The 14,875-nt window shown below is 35.1% G+C and overlaps 1 protein-coding gene across 1 annotated transcript in view; it reads left to right on the forward strand.

The window, feature by feature from the left end:
* Positions 1–14,875, forward strand: part of SRSF11 (serine and arginine rich splicing factor 11) — a 39,417-nt gene that overhangs the window by 13,087 nt on the left and 11,455 nt on the right. Inside the window, 7 exon segments of the mRNA XM_032494565.1 lie at positions 3,407–3,540; positions 7,298–7,407; positions 9,106–9,198; positions 9,974–10,023; positions 11,497–11,569; positions 11,571–11,625; positions 13,340–13,421. Coding sequence (XP_032350456.1) covers positions 3,407–3,540; positions 7,298–7,407; positions 9,106–9,198; positions 9,974–10,023; positions 11,497–11,569; positions 11,571–11,625; positions 13,340–13,421 — 597 coding nt within the window.

The raw sequence follows: 14,875 nt of genomic DNA on the forward strand, positions 1-14,875 counted from the left end.
TCTGGTATTTTCAGACATTGCAGTGACAACCTCTTCAAGAAGGTTTCTCCCTTTGTTTCATTATTAAATCCATCTATTTCTTGGTTCTTTTAAGCCAGAAATTGTTGGAATGTGATTTCACCCAGTAGTAATATGCTCTGTCTTCACAAGAAATAGTATTCTATACCCCTCTTCAGTGTTACTAACCCTACCTACAGCTATCTGAAAGCATCTGTCAGTGTTCCCTCATTCTTCCTTTTTAAAAGAAAAAGTTACTTTGGATTCTAGTTTTTGCTAAAATGCATATTGGAAATTCAACGTTGTTTCTCTATTGTATGCTAGATGCTTCCTATTTTATCTTGCTCAGTCCTTACAAATCAGAGGAGGAAGGCATTTTACCCTGTTTTACAAGTGAGTGAACTGAAATTCACATAGGTTGTTTTGTATACCCACACCCCTCTACCAGTGTCAAAGCTAGTATTTGAATCCCAGTGTTGTGATTCTTCTTTACCAGTTGAACAGAATTTCCTTGATTAGCCAAGCAACTTGTGAGTGGAATCATTCTTTTGCACCTACTAGGTATTATTCAAATGTTTGGTTTTCGTGGGATTTCAGAATGGAGAATATAACCAGAGCTCTTAGCAGGTAATGATCCCAAAGAACCACATGTTAGTTATGCAGTAACTGAAGGCTACTGTTAATGCTACAGATAAATTTAAATTCATTAATAACTTTTCGGTGACGAAAAGTAAACACTTTAACGATCATTTAAGTAACTCAGTGTAAGTTAGGTATGGGAGAGAACTTGGTTTACCTTTAAACATTTTTTTAATCAATGCAGCATTCTGCTGAATTTTTTAGAACTAAATAAGACAATGAGGGGAAGGGCTGTGAGGTCAACAGAGTCATTACCTTTGTCACACACTTGCCGTTTTGTTAGGCTTAGTATATGCTTTGTTTATAAGCTCAAAATTCTCTACTGAGAAATGGTTAGCACAGTGTTACAGTGGGAGTTGAAAGAATTAGCCCAAACCAGAAGTCCCTCTTCAGCAGGCACAAACATCAAGTAGGGATCTTGTTAAGAATCAGAGCCCTCCTATTTAAAAAAGGGTTTTCAGGGCTTGAGAAGGAAAAGAGAAATCTGAATTTCTTTGTTCACCGCAGAGGATTCTGAAACAACCCTTAGAAAACACTTTAAGAAACATTAGAAACAGTCCACCACCACTCTTAGGTAAAGGACAGGAGCATCACACAAGGCTCACTTTTCCCTGTCTTACTCCTTGGTGGTTTTCAACTGCACTGCCTCTTCTATTTTAATTCTTAAAGGAGTAAAGACAATCATTTTTCCTAACGTGTTTTTTACTGATTTTAACTAGGAAATGCAACAATATAATCATGGGACCAAATAGCAGTGGTTTTAAACAGCCATTTAAATTGAGGAGAGAAGAATTATTTGCCCTTCTAAGTTGTCTTACTGTGACTCTCTTTTCTATGATATTAAAATTGTTCATATTGTATCTTTACCTCACGACCACTTACAGGTTTGATAGAGCTAAATAACTGCTGCACATACATGAGTGGGTAGAAAAGACATGTGAGTATTTAAGATATCCTTGTAAATAGAAATACTTTGGGAGCACGTAGGCATACTTTCCTAATTTTAACAACCTAATATTTGATTATCTTTTTTTTCTTTTAGTTAGATGACAATAGATGGTGTCAAAGAAATGGTAGACGTTACTTTTTAAGAAACTTAAGTGCTTACTACTTACATTAGGTGTTAACATAAAGTGATAGCAGCATTTAAATAGAGTTTTCTAATTTAGTGGTTAATGTATATGTCATAAAAGAAAGACAAAGGGCTGTGTAGCTTTAGTGCTAAGACTAAGGAAGCAGCGTTTTTCCACTATGCTGGGGCAGCGTAGTTAAATTTTAGACCAGTGATGCTTTCAGAAACATTCAGCAGTAAACTTCTATAAGATGTAGTAAACCATTTGGATATACATGTTGACAGCTTTGCTTTGAACCTTGATGGGAATCTGTGCTTGTGGACAGTGCCCTTAGGGAAACTTACATTAGACACTGGAATGGGTTAGGGTTCTCAGGTTGTATAGTTTCCTGTTAGTCTTCACATTATAAGAATTTTTTATTTTCGTGTTGTGTCCAAATTAATAAGAATTTTTCTTTTCATCAGCAAATACTTTTATCTGAAATACTTAATGTGACCAAATCTGATGTAATTAAATTTTTATATACACATGAAAAGCTTATTTGCTTAGAAAAGTTAACAAAGACCCCCTTCTGATAACATTCAAAAATATTACAGGATTTCCCTCTTCATTTATTAAGTCTCAAGATGTGATTGGCTTGTTATAATAAAGCAGTGATTCTTTACCAAGGGCACATATTAAACTGCCAGGGAGAATTAAAGAAGGAGGCTGCGCTCAGTACTTCATTCATCAGCGATCTTGATTTAATTGGAATCTTAATTGGAATCATCCCACTGATGATTCTAATGTAAAACAGGGATGACATGATTACTACTGCCTTAGGACATTGATTTTCAAATAGCTTTTGGTTTGGTGTTGGAGAGCAACCGATGCTTTTATTTAAATCTTTTCCTTCACCGAGAGTTTAGTGGCAAAAATTTTAACCATCCTATATTTTAAAAAAGAACAACCCTGCTCCCTACCTATTCTGTCTTACTTAGAGCTGCCATTGCTTGCACCTTAGCAACTTGTTTTTGTTTTACATAAGAAAGCAATTGCTGAGGAAAGTGATCTTTTATTGTTTATTGAAATTTTGCCTAATAGTAAGGGGAAGGGTGCTGTTGAGTATTACCCCCACGTGTACTTAATATTTTTGCTTCTGTGGAAGTGCTCTAAGTGAGAGAGCCTTAATTATAATGTCTAGGAGTTCTAATATGCTATAGGTGAAAGGACAGGGAATTTAGTCAAGAAAACTCATTGGCTATCAAACAGATGTACTTTCCCACAATATTCTTTTGTCTCTGGAGTGGAAATTTTTCATTTTAACTCTGAAAAGTTAGCCATAATGAAAGGTTTTTTAAGTTGAAACTAAGTACCTGGTACCTGTATTTTAAAGTGGCTATTACTTGTATTATGAAATAAATGTTAACTTTTTTGTGGTCTGCTCAAACTCTGAGAGGTTGGTGTCTGTTTTTAACTTAATACATTGTAAATTTAAACAGTGATTGTTTTTGTCTAAGTGCAATTTGTTGTCAGTTCTGTGGGTAATACTGTATTGGAAGTGTCTTTTTTTTTTAACTGGTTGACTAAAGTAATATACGTATTATCATGTATTTTTATGTGCCTCTTTTACTTCTGGAATGCAAATGTTGTTTGTGAATCATTCGTGTTTCAGCTGATATTTTTCTCTTCTTTTATGTTATCTGTTTATTTTTTAGTGATTCGCCTTTGCCAGTCTCATCCCGTGTCTGCTTTGTTAAGTTTCATGATCCGGACTCAGCAGTTGTGGCACAGCATCTGACAAACACTGTATTCGTTGACAGAGCTTTGATAGTCGTACCATATGCAGAAGGTTTGTGCTTTGTTTAACTACCTATGTGGGCATCCTATGATGACCATCTACCTCAGTATAGTTTTAGAGAGAGAGTTAGTAGCATGTTAAAAATTTAAGCTATTAACATTTTGAAACCCTTGTTATACTGCAGTCCATATTTTTACTTGAAGATTTTTTTTTAATTCTAAGAATTAAAAAATCAGGTGTTTATTATAAGATATTTAACCTTTTGTATTCTTTTAAAACATTAGTAAGTTCATTTAAACCGTATCCCTAATTGTAATTCCTTAAGATACCTCTAGTTAATTTAATGTTAAGTTTTATGTAAAAGTCCTGAAGGTGAATGGTTCACTCCATGCACATTTTCACAGAAACCTTCAAATAAATGCATGATGTTATTTCTGTTTTGAATAAATGTGACTAGGTTAGTTTTATTTCCTTAGTGATTCCTCTTAGTGATTTCACTCACTGATAACTTAAAAAATGTATATAACCCACATTGAATTCCAGTATACCAAGGGTCGCAATGATACTGGTTTTTATGAAAGTTCAAGATTTTCTATAGCTTAGGTGCCAGATGGGCACTGGGTGTTTTGTTTTTATGCCAAAATTTCTTGTTCATTCTTGCTATATTTTCTAGAATATCTCTAAATAATAAATTCTTCTCTCTGTTATTTGTGTGTGTGATTTTTGTAGTGGAGAAGGCAAATGCAAAACTCTTCCAGATGACTGAAAAACAGTGGGTCCTCTGCAGCTACAGGGGATTCTAGACATTAACTAAAGGCCAGCAAGCACTCAAGTCCCCCAAGTGTTTTCCTGGTGTAACCATTTGTTAACTACATTTTCTCTCTTTTTACATTTTAGGCTGTTAAAGTAATTTGACAGAAAAATAATGAGCAGGGTTTTTGGATCTAAAAAAGCCACTGTGACGAGACAGCACTCTTAATTCCATTTTGTAAAATTTTCTAAGTCTTATAATCAGTTTGTTCCCAGTGTATTGCTACTTCGTTTGCTTTTTGGTAACTATAAATTTTATTCAAGGAAATCACTGAAATATGTTAAAATTACTGAATTTTATTAACGTATATTCTGACCAGGATTTAAATGCTTTCCCCTTTCCTTGGTGAACTGGTCAGTGGAAGCAGAATCTTGATATTGTTGACTTTAGATGCTATCTTAGATCTTTGAATACTGATGTGAACATTTACACCATTCCTTGTAAACGTTGTGAAATGTCTAGTCCTTAAAACTTAGAAAAATTGCCTCTGTGGTTTTCTAAAGAAATTAAATTGCATTCATAGGTGGGTTAAGGCATGCTATATAATAACTACATCTATCTCCATAATATTAAAGTGTATGAACCCAATTTTAATAGTTTAAAATATATATATATGCTGATAGACTTATGAGTTAGTGTGTTTTATATCAGTGTGCCTGTTGGATAAGACTTAACCACCAAGAGAAAATTTACAGAATTCAAATTTAGGATAAGTCAAATGTAGAACTTAGCTTTTGGAACAAGGGTCAAATCATGTGAGTAATGTGCAAAATATTAGTTAGCTTTTAAATTTAAAGAATTCTTACTGAGTAAGTGTTATGTCATAGTTCCCAAGCCCTGAACATAATACAGTATATCATATAACTGGCTTTCATAAGTATTTTTATGTCATGGTAATTTTTCTGGATCTGTTTTGAAAGTGAAATATTTAGGAATATATATAGAATTACAGAAGCATTTAGTTCCAGAATCTATTTTTGGTGTACTTAATTACTGGTATGGTATGCTGTATTAATGTTGATAACCTCCACTAAACAACTGATGTACTCAATCCCTTTGTCACCATTCACCCTGGTTTTAGCTCTTACATGTTGGTGTTGACTCTTGGTCAGTGTTTTAGAACAATAGAGACAAGGTCTACGGTAAGGAATAGTCTTAATTGGTAAAACTGAGATAGCTGGATTTTGAAGGAACTCTTAATAGTAATGGATTTGGGGATTATTTAGGTTCCTTGGTTAATGTTTGTTTCTTTTGTCTGTTTCTTTTTCTTTCGTTTCTACACATTCATGCAGTATTTCATGGTTCTATCAAAGCAGCAGTAAAAAATATACTCTTGACGCATGAAAATTAACTGGTGAGGGGCCTCATTGCTATTTTTAAATTGTAGATTTATTTTTAAATAGTTTTTTTAATCAGAGGATCAGATGCATGACTTTTTTTTTTAATGGATGCAGATCTTCTATCAGGTGTCTCACAGTAAATTCAAGAGGATTTTAGTTTGCCAGAAATGTTACAAATGCACTAATTTGAGTAAGATGTTGATACTTAATATTATCCTCTTGAGACATAATTTTGCATGCAAAATTATCCCATAATCTTTGTAGGTTTGTTAATAATGCATTAATGCCCTATATCTAAATGATCTTCTCCCCTTCCCCCCTCCATAACTCTTGGTATCTAAATTGATGACAGCTCTGACACAAGCAAGATAACAGTGCTGTGTAGTATACATTTGTTTATATTATCGGCACTTCTCAGTTTAGGTGGAAGGAACCATTACCTTTATTTAACAGTGGTTTTTCTTTTTTGTTGTTGTGTTTTACAGTTCTTTTCCCTGGTTCAGCCTGAACTATATACCAGGCCCTGCTGAAAATACCACCCAACAGTTTTCTTCTGCAGCTTATCCAGTTTCTCTTAAGTGCCCTGTACATATTGTATGTTTTATGATGAGATGCAGTTTCTTAATATGTATTACAGAAATACTACTGGTATTTGCAAATATGTAGTTTAATTGTATATTGAACTCTCATTTTGGGGGCTTGGGCACATTAACAGATTAATCCATCTATATAGGGCTTTTGCTGTTGGATAGAATTTAAATTGTCTACATAAATATTTGTCTTAGGACCCTTAGATTTTATCTGAATACACAGATTAGGCTTTAAAAACAGACATACATGTCATTTTTGGCTTTAGGAGTTTGGCTAAGTTAGCTTTTGAACTGACACTATGTAGCAGTATTTTTGGTTTGGTTAGCATGGCACATACTGGAGCATAAAGCATTTTACTGTACAGGTAAGGAATGTGCCATGTTGTTTTACCTATTCTCTCTCTCTCTCTCACTCCCGCACACACATCCTGTGTGTATTCAGAGACCTTCAGAAGCATTCATGTTCATTTTCATGAGTCAGCAAAAGCCCTACGCTTGATTCCAACAGAATATTTCCTTTACATACTTTTCTTCTCTTAATTTTTACGAAATTTGTATGGTAGGTGTAAAAGAAAATCATAGTAACTGTACCATATTATTAACCCCTAAATCAAACTTTTTTTGTCTTGTGTATCTTGATTTTTCTGTGTGCTTTATAGTGAAGCAGCCGACACGAGTCGTTGTTCATAAAACAGCTTTTGAAAGTTGAGAGCACACCCCTGGAGAACCGACTGTGCTTGCTTACGTTTGGTTCATGACTTAAAAATCGAGTACAGGTGATGAAATCTTGGCAGTGTTAACAAAAAAGTAGTGTGTATTGTGCTATTTTTTTTTTACTCTAGAAACTTAACCATTTATAGAGAAAAAGGAAACAGATTTTCACACATTGAAGTTTCATTCTGACATAAAATTAATGATAAATCATAGAAATCAAGCTTTATATTTTAGCGAACATAAGTACTTTCAACAAACTCAGGTGGTGTTTCAGGGAGACATTTTCTGGGTGTTTTTGTGTGTTTTCTGTCTTGCAAAAGAGTGTGTTCTAATGCAGGGATGTTTCTCTGCAGGAGTTATTCCTGATGAGACTAAGGCTTTGTCTCTGTTGGCACCAGCTAACGCAGTGGCAGGTCTTCTGCCTGGTGGTGGACTCCTGCCTACACCTAACCCACTTACCCAGGTATTCTGTTGAATTCTTAGAGGGTGGAGAGGAACACAGAATTGTGGATAAAGCTAAAAATACTTGAGCTTTTTAAGTGCTCTTGTGATTCTCGGTCATAACATGTTATCATGTGGTTACAGTACTGTAAAAGGCTGTACTGTAATCATAAATATTAAAAAGAATCTCTTGGAAGTTTGCATCTTAAGAACATTCTGAAAATTATATTTTATCAGTTTTGTCACCAGTTCTCAAAATAGCCTATAAGTATGTGGGGGGAAAAAAAATCTCCTGAGGCATGAGATTTCTGTTGAGAATGTTGTTTAAAATGATATGTTCATTTGGCCTGGGAAGAAAAAAAATTAAGGTGAAGTTTAATCTTTCCTTTCTTTTTTTTGCTCTTATCTTGGGGTTTAAGTTATTAAGTTAAGAAGGTGACTTAAATTCAAGAATCTGGGTAATTTGTAGATACCTTTGATGTATAAAGTTGTGTAATGACTAAGCCATTGTTATGATATTACAGCTGATCCTTGAGTAACATGAGTTTGAACTGCTTGGATCCACTTATATGGGAATTTTTTCAGTTGAGACATGGTACAGTACAACCCAAGGTTGGCTAAATCCAGGCATGTGGAATGACAGATATGGAGGGCTGACTGTAACACTAAAATTATAGATGGATTTTCTACTCGGAGAGTCAGCACCCCTAGCTCCTGTGCTAAGATCAACTGTTTTAACGGTATTTCAGCTGTACTCAGTAGACACTTAAATTACAAGAGGTTTGGTACCTTGTATTTACTGAATAATAATGAAACTAGGAGAACTTTAAAGCATAATGCGTGTGGAGAAGGTCACACTGCCTCCAAACAATAGGATTTTGCATGGTTTGTGTGCATTAAATTAATCAGAATTATGTCAAATAACATAACTTGAAGAAGAAAAGTTTAAGGAATTACTAACAAGTAACAGGAGATTACCAGGGGAGTGCTCAAGGTTCAGGAATTGCAGGTAGAGGAATCAACCACTGCTTCTAGGCTTGAGGAAGAAAACACAAGAAAAACATTTATATGGGAGGGATCCTCTTCCCCCTTGAGGCTAAAATTTAGACCTCCTTCAAAAGGACAGATGGTAAAAATTTTCTGTCTATCCACATTACTTGCTGAGAAGCCACCTAAGAGAATGGCACTGCAGCTCACTGAGGTGAAAGCCAGTCAGTGTCCCATGTGGCACTGCAGGAACAGAACAAGGACGTAGGAACCAGGAAGAGAAACCCCTTCCATAGTCAGTGTCCTTCCAGCTCTCCTGACAGATAAAGCCTAACATTAGGCCAGCTGTCAGAGGAGAAGTGCTTGTAAGGGTCCTGCCTTCAGTATCTTACAGCAGGGCAACAAGCGGTAGATTTGGCTCTAAGAAGCAATGAATATTTATAAGTGGCACAAGAATGCATTGAGAATCTTTGTATATTTTCTAAATTCTCATTTTAGGGATAAATGTATGACCTGTAATAAGTGAAGAATGAGGCCATCATGTATAGCAGGGGTAGGCAAACTACAGCTCTTGGGCCAGGCCCCCATTTGTTGCCAATTTTTTTGCAACACAGCCATGCCCATTTGTTAATAGATTGTCTATAATTACTTTTGATCTACAGTGGCATAGTTAAATTAGTTGCAGCAGAGCTCACACAGCATACTGATTTAAATAAAATTTGAAATTTTGCAGATTGGCGCCGTTCCATTGGCTGCTTTGGGAGCTCCTACTCTTGATCCTGCCCTTGCTGCACTTGGGCTTCCTGGAGCAAACTTGAACTCTCAGGTATAACTTTAATGCCCTTCAACTCCGAGCTCGTGTTTGTAATTAAAGGATTTATTTCATTAAATGTTACTTAACGTTTCAAGAGCAGGAGATAAATGGTTGTTATATTGTAGAAATAATTTTTTCTTAATGTAAACTTGTTAATGAGAGATTTTGAAAGTCACAGCATTATTTTTGCCCTTTGGCCATCAAAGAATTTATTAAGTTCGAAATAGAAAGTAGTCTCACAGGAAGGCAGCATCTCATCAGTGTGTTATAAAGTCAGAATAAAAGTCATGAAAGGATGGGAACGTGGGTTCATAATTTGTTTTCTTGCCACTTACTCACTTGGAAATTTTTGTTTTCTCTCATTGCAATTTGGCTAAACTTTTTTCTGAAGTCCTTTATGGAAATCTTTTGATTATTTACTGACTAACCACTTTGAGTTTTGTTTTAAATGTTCCTTTCCCGTAGTGGTAAAATAACCCAAGAGATAATTCTATAAAATCTAAACTATTCAGCTTCATAATCTGCATATTTAACCTGATAAAGCAACTCTGGATATCTATTACTGTAGTCACTAATGTCTTTATTTTTTATTTTTTTAATGTGACTACCAGAAAACTGAATACGTCATGATAGGCTGGCATTATATTTCTGCTGGTCACCGTTGTACCTGGAATGTGTTAGTTTTGTAGGTTCACTGGGTTGTCTTAGGACATTTCAACATACTAAAAAAATTAAATAGCAGTCATATATTTTACGTGTTCTCACTGTTGCATTTTTGTTTTTGTAGTCTCTTGCTGCGGATCAGTTGCTGAAACTTATGAGTACTGTTGATCCCAAGTAAGGGTATTTTCTTTGTTTCCATTGGTGATACAGATACAGTATGTGAATGTCTAGAGAACAGGTTTTTTTTGATAGCTGAAAGAAAGTTATCTCAAGTCATGCAATACATAATTCTGTTTCCTAGAAACAAAGGGAGAAATCCATAGGTAAGCTCATCTATAAGGGTTTTGTTTTGGTGTAATTTCCTTGAAAATCATTGTAAATATAGCTTATACCAAGATGACAGGAAAAGAACTAAATGTTATCTTTAGTTGATTTGTTTAAAAAGGTATATAGAATGTCTGCTATAAGCCTCTACCTTCATAGCATTTATACTCTAGTCAGAAAGGGAGACATTAACTAGTAAAGCTATGGGGACTTACTACAGGGAGGAGAATTTAGTTGAAAGGTCAGAGTGGCTAAGCCCTAGGAGATGAATAAAAAAGGAAGACACAAGTGAGGGATATACTCGCCCAAGATAGAGGAGTAGCACATGTCACGTAATAATAGCACCTTTTAGGTACTTTGAAAAGTCCTCTTCACACTGTAACTGTTAACGTTTCGTTCCTGAGATAATCACAAATTCATGAGCTGTTTTAATTGGGAATTTCTTGTTATTAAATTTGAGCTTAATGCTTCTAATTTTTAACTTGGTGAAAATCACTGTCAGTAAGTGGGAGAACATGGGTTGGGGCAAGACAGAAACATTTAACTGTAGTTGGTGGTGTTTTTTCCTAAAAGTTATCAGGCAAAAATCCGAGCATGTATCTACCCACCCAGCTTATAAAATATCACTAATACAGTTGAAACTCCCTGTCTACTCATTCTTGTTTACATTTCCCACTATACCCACAAATAGCTACCATCCTCAATTTGGTGTCCACAGTATTTTGTCGCTTCTATAAACCCTTAAGGTACATCTCTAACCTTTCCACTCAGGAATTTTGTGAGTAACTTCAGTGTGCTGTTGACCTCTGCCTCAGTTTTTCCCCATCTGGAAACTCAAAAGTAATACTCTTCCCCGATAAAATTATGATAATGTAGAAAGTTTTTAAATCATATGAAGGAAAGTTCTGTTAATTAAGAATCCTCCCATGTGCTAACTTTTCTTAATATGTGTTAATGGATGTTCACCGAAATCAGACTTTCCTTCTTATTCCACATATCTCTGAACCATTTATTTGTTACTTACTTAGGACTATTTTTGATGGAGCTACTGGGGATTGAACCCAGGACCTCGGGCAAACTAAGCCTGCACTCTGCCACTGAGCTAAGCCCTCCCTCTCTCTAAGCCTCTTAAAATGCAGATGCCATTGTAAATATTCAGGAAGTTACTACACTATATATGGTTTTACTAAAATTATCAGGGAATCCCCCCCCTTTTTTCCAAGGAGTATCTTACTAAAATGGTTATACAGGAAACATTTTTATCTGAAATGTTACTGTATGCTTTTAAAATAGTTCAGACCTCATTTCTTGGTTCTGTTCCAGGTTGAATCATGTAGCTGCTGGTCTTGTTTCACCAAGTCTGAAATCAGATACCTCTAGTAAAGAGATAGAGGAAGGCCATGAAGAGAGTACGAGAAGCACAGTCCCTCATTTCTGCTGCTATAGAACCAGGTGAAGTAGATTTGTGCAGTGACATTGTTCACAGACGTGTTGAGTAATACTCTAGTCATCTCAGTTTTCATACTTGATAAAAGATCATGCAGTGCAGTGATTCTCATTTGGGAGCGGGCAGGTGGTATGGGGAGGGTTGTCACCTAGACTTATTTGGAAATACCTGGAGACGCTTAGTTACCACGTTAGTTGCAACTGGGGCCAGGGATGTTGCTGAACACCCTTCAGTGCACAAGACAGGTGCCTCCCACTCCCCAAACAGGGTGACTCATTCTAGAACTTTAGTGCCAGGGATCATTTAATACTTGGCTGTGGTATTCTGGTTATTTTTAATTTATGGTTTTTTGGTTGTTTTTAATTGTTTATATTTGCCTAGGTTGGGGTAGCCTGATTGATTTTAGTCTTTTCTGTGATTGAGAAAACCTACTAAAGATGCTTCTGTTTAAGCCATTTGTTTAAAGAAAAGCAAATATGTCACTTTTGCAGATTGTCTTCTTGAGATGAAATGGTTATCCCATTGTCTGCCTATATATATTTGGATCTTTGGTCTTGAGTTCTTTTTCCCATTAAAAATCATTTTTATTCATTTTTCCACTGTTTCTTAATACATTAGATGGGTTTCATTATGTATAGTATTGGGGAAATAATTTTAAAGTATAATGGATAAATTAATACCAAGTGTATTATGTGTATTATCTCATTTAATCAACAAAATATTAAATAGTGCAAGGTCACATGGCATACAGTAAGAACTTTCAACAGACAGCTGGATCTATGTACCTCCAGAGCCAGGACCCCATGCTGTAACTGTTTCTGTTTTTGTTGAAAACTCATAACTGAAAAGACTGAAAATGATTTCTTTCTGAATTTTTTTGTCCCAAGATTTTTGTTGATTTATTAATAATAATATTTACAATAAATTGAATCCTGTTAATGAAATGATCTTAATGTAAACAAGGAACTCAATCTCAACTTTGGTAAGTCCATATATGAGGAGTGCAATGGCTTATTTCTCTTGTTCCAGTCATAAGTTAAAGGAATTTGTGGTATTTTAAAACTAGGAAATGGTGACAGATCATTCCGGCTCTGTTCCTTGTACTTCCACAATTGAAAATTAAGAAGAGGGCTAGCTTACTAAAATTCAGTCTGTCACAGAAGCATAGTGGAAAGAGTGAATGAATCATGAATTTATGGAATTGGAGGCCCAAATATTGAGCCTGTTTATTGGACACTTAGGAAAGAAGCATAGAGCTAAGTGAAGAATGAAAGAAGGAACGTTTGCTGGATCAAGAATTTAAAGTGTTTATTTTTTATTTTTACTCATTATAAACATTTTAAAAATATCTTTTACACTTAAGTGCTGGTTGGGGAGATGTTATTAATACATACACATGTGAAGATTAAAAGTTTTAATCTAGGTGAATTATAGCTGTATTTGGGAAAGTAATGGGAAAAGGGACTCCTGATTTAAAAACCTCTAGAGAGTAAAGAATGAGAAAGTTGATTCTTTTCACAGATTGTTTTACGGATGACACTTCACAGCCCTGTAAGTCTGACAAATGGAATAGTCAGAGGAACTTTTGGCTACCTGAACTTAAGGATTATGTATAAAAGCTGAAAATTAAGATAATAAATTCTTAGACTGACTCCAGAATGATAGTATTCATCCCACGTGATGATCTCTAAGTCCAGATTCCTTTTCTTTTAAATCCAGATAAGAAAGAAGAAAAACGAAGGCACTCGAGGTCAAGATCACGTTCTAGGAGGAGGAGGACTCCCTCATCTTCCAGGCACAGGTTAGATGGATGGTTTTTGGTAGTCAGTTGTACCTGAGACAAAGATGATTTCTGTTATGTCATAGCCTTAATCTCCCAGCTGTTAACCTACCTAGCTCCTGGTTAAAGTGGTTTTAGTAACTACTGCTATTAGAGTGTGTGAGTCAGTGCTCACACATACATACATAGAGAAAAAGTATAGGCTAAATAGATAATTAATACTTTAAAATCCAGGGATAGGAGGAAGCCACTAGGATTTGAGCACTAAAATGAATTAGTACTGTGCAAAGAGCACTGGACTTGAAACTTCTGACTTGAATTCTGTTTCTGACTTTTCACTAGACTCCTGAGACTTTTAACATGGAAGGTCGTGGTGCGACCTGCAGATTACCCATCTTAAAGCTTGAATATTTGCAGATGACAACTTGTTACTCTTTTTTGAGATTGTTCTTTGTACTACTGGATAAACTAATTGATAGTACCCATTATTCTTTTATCCTACCTAGAGTACGACTGAACAGGATAAAAGGATCAGTTTATTCTCCTTTTCACGTGACATCCCTGTATAAATTTGTAAGGTTCTCTAGAGCAGTGGTTCTGAAACTTGCTGGTATTAGGACCTCTTTATACTTACAGAAAATACAAGAACCCCCAGTGAGCTTATTTTGTTTGTGTGGGTTACAGCTTTTGGTATTGGCTATATTAAAATTTGAAACCATCATTTGAAATAACAATAGCAAACCCATTCATATTAATATAGCTTTGAAACAAAACTTTTCAAGAAAAAATTTAAAGAATGGCTTTGTTTTACTTTTTTGCAAGTTTCATTCATTTTTAGCTTAATAGAAGACATGTACAGGATTCTGCGTTCAACTTACTGCAATGTATTTTGGTTCATATATGTAGAAAATCTGGCTTTACAAAATATGTAGTGAGAAGAGGGAACCGTAATTTTTATAGTCTTTTCAGGTAATTGTGAGTAGTATGGAATCTGAAACCATAATAATATGCCAAAATATCTTTTATATTCTGTTACTTTAAAATCTATTGATCTTTGTTATACATGGAACGGATCTTTTTCCCAGGCATGCTTTAGTAAGATTATATATTGGTGGTTTGGAAAGTAATTGATCTATTGCATTATTCAAGTTTTCAAATGTTGACACATTATGTTACACAGTAACAAAAAATGACTTGGTAGTATCACCACACCCTTTTAAGTATTAGGAAGCTGTCAAGTTCACAATGGTGGGTTCAGGTTTTCCAAATTTTAATTTTCTCTTCTTGAACGCTCAGGTTTTATCATTGGCAACAAATCAGATTGTTTTCCTTGAAATGATAAACTATTCATTTTTCATGAAAATGTCTGCCAAATATCTAAGTCTGAACAACCATGTTCAGTTCTTTGAATTAAAGGTGATATTTCATGGCCAAAGCAATAGGGTAAGCTCACACTCAGTCACACAAGTGTCTTC

The sequence above is a fragment of the Camelus ferus genome, chromosome 13, assembly GCF_009834535.1.
Source record: "Camelus ferus isolate YT-003-E chromosome 13, BCGSAC_Cfer_1.0, whole genome shotgun sequence".
In the NCBI taxonomy this organism is placed as follows: Eukaryota; Metazoa; Chordata; class Mammalia; order Artiodactyla; family Camelidae; genus Camelus; species Camelus ferus.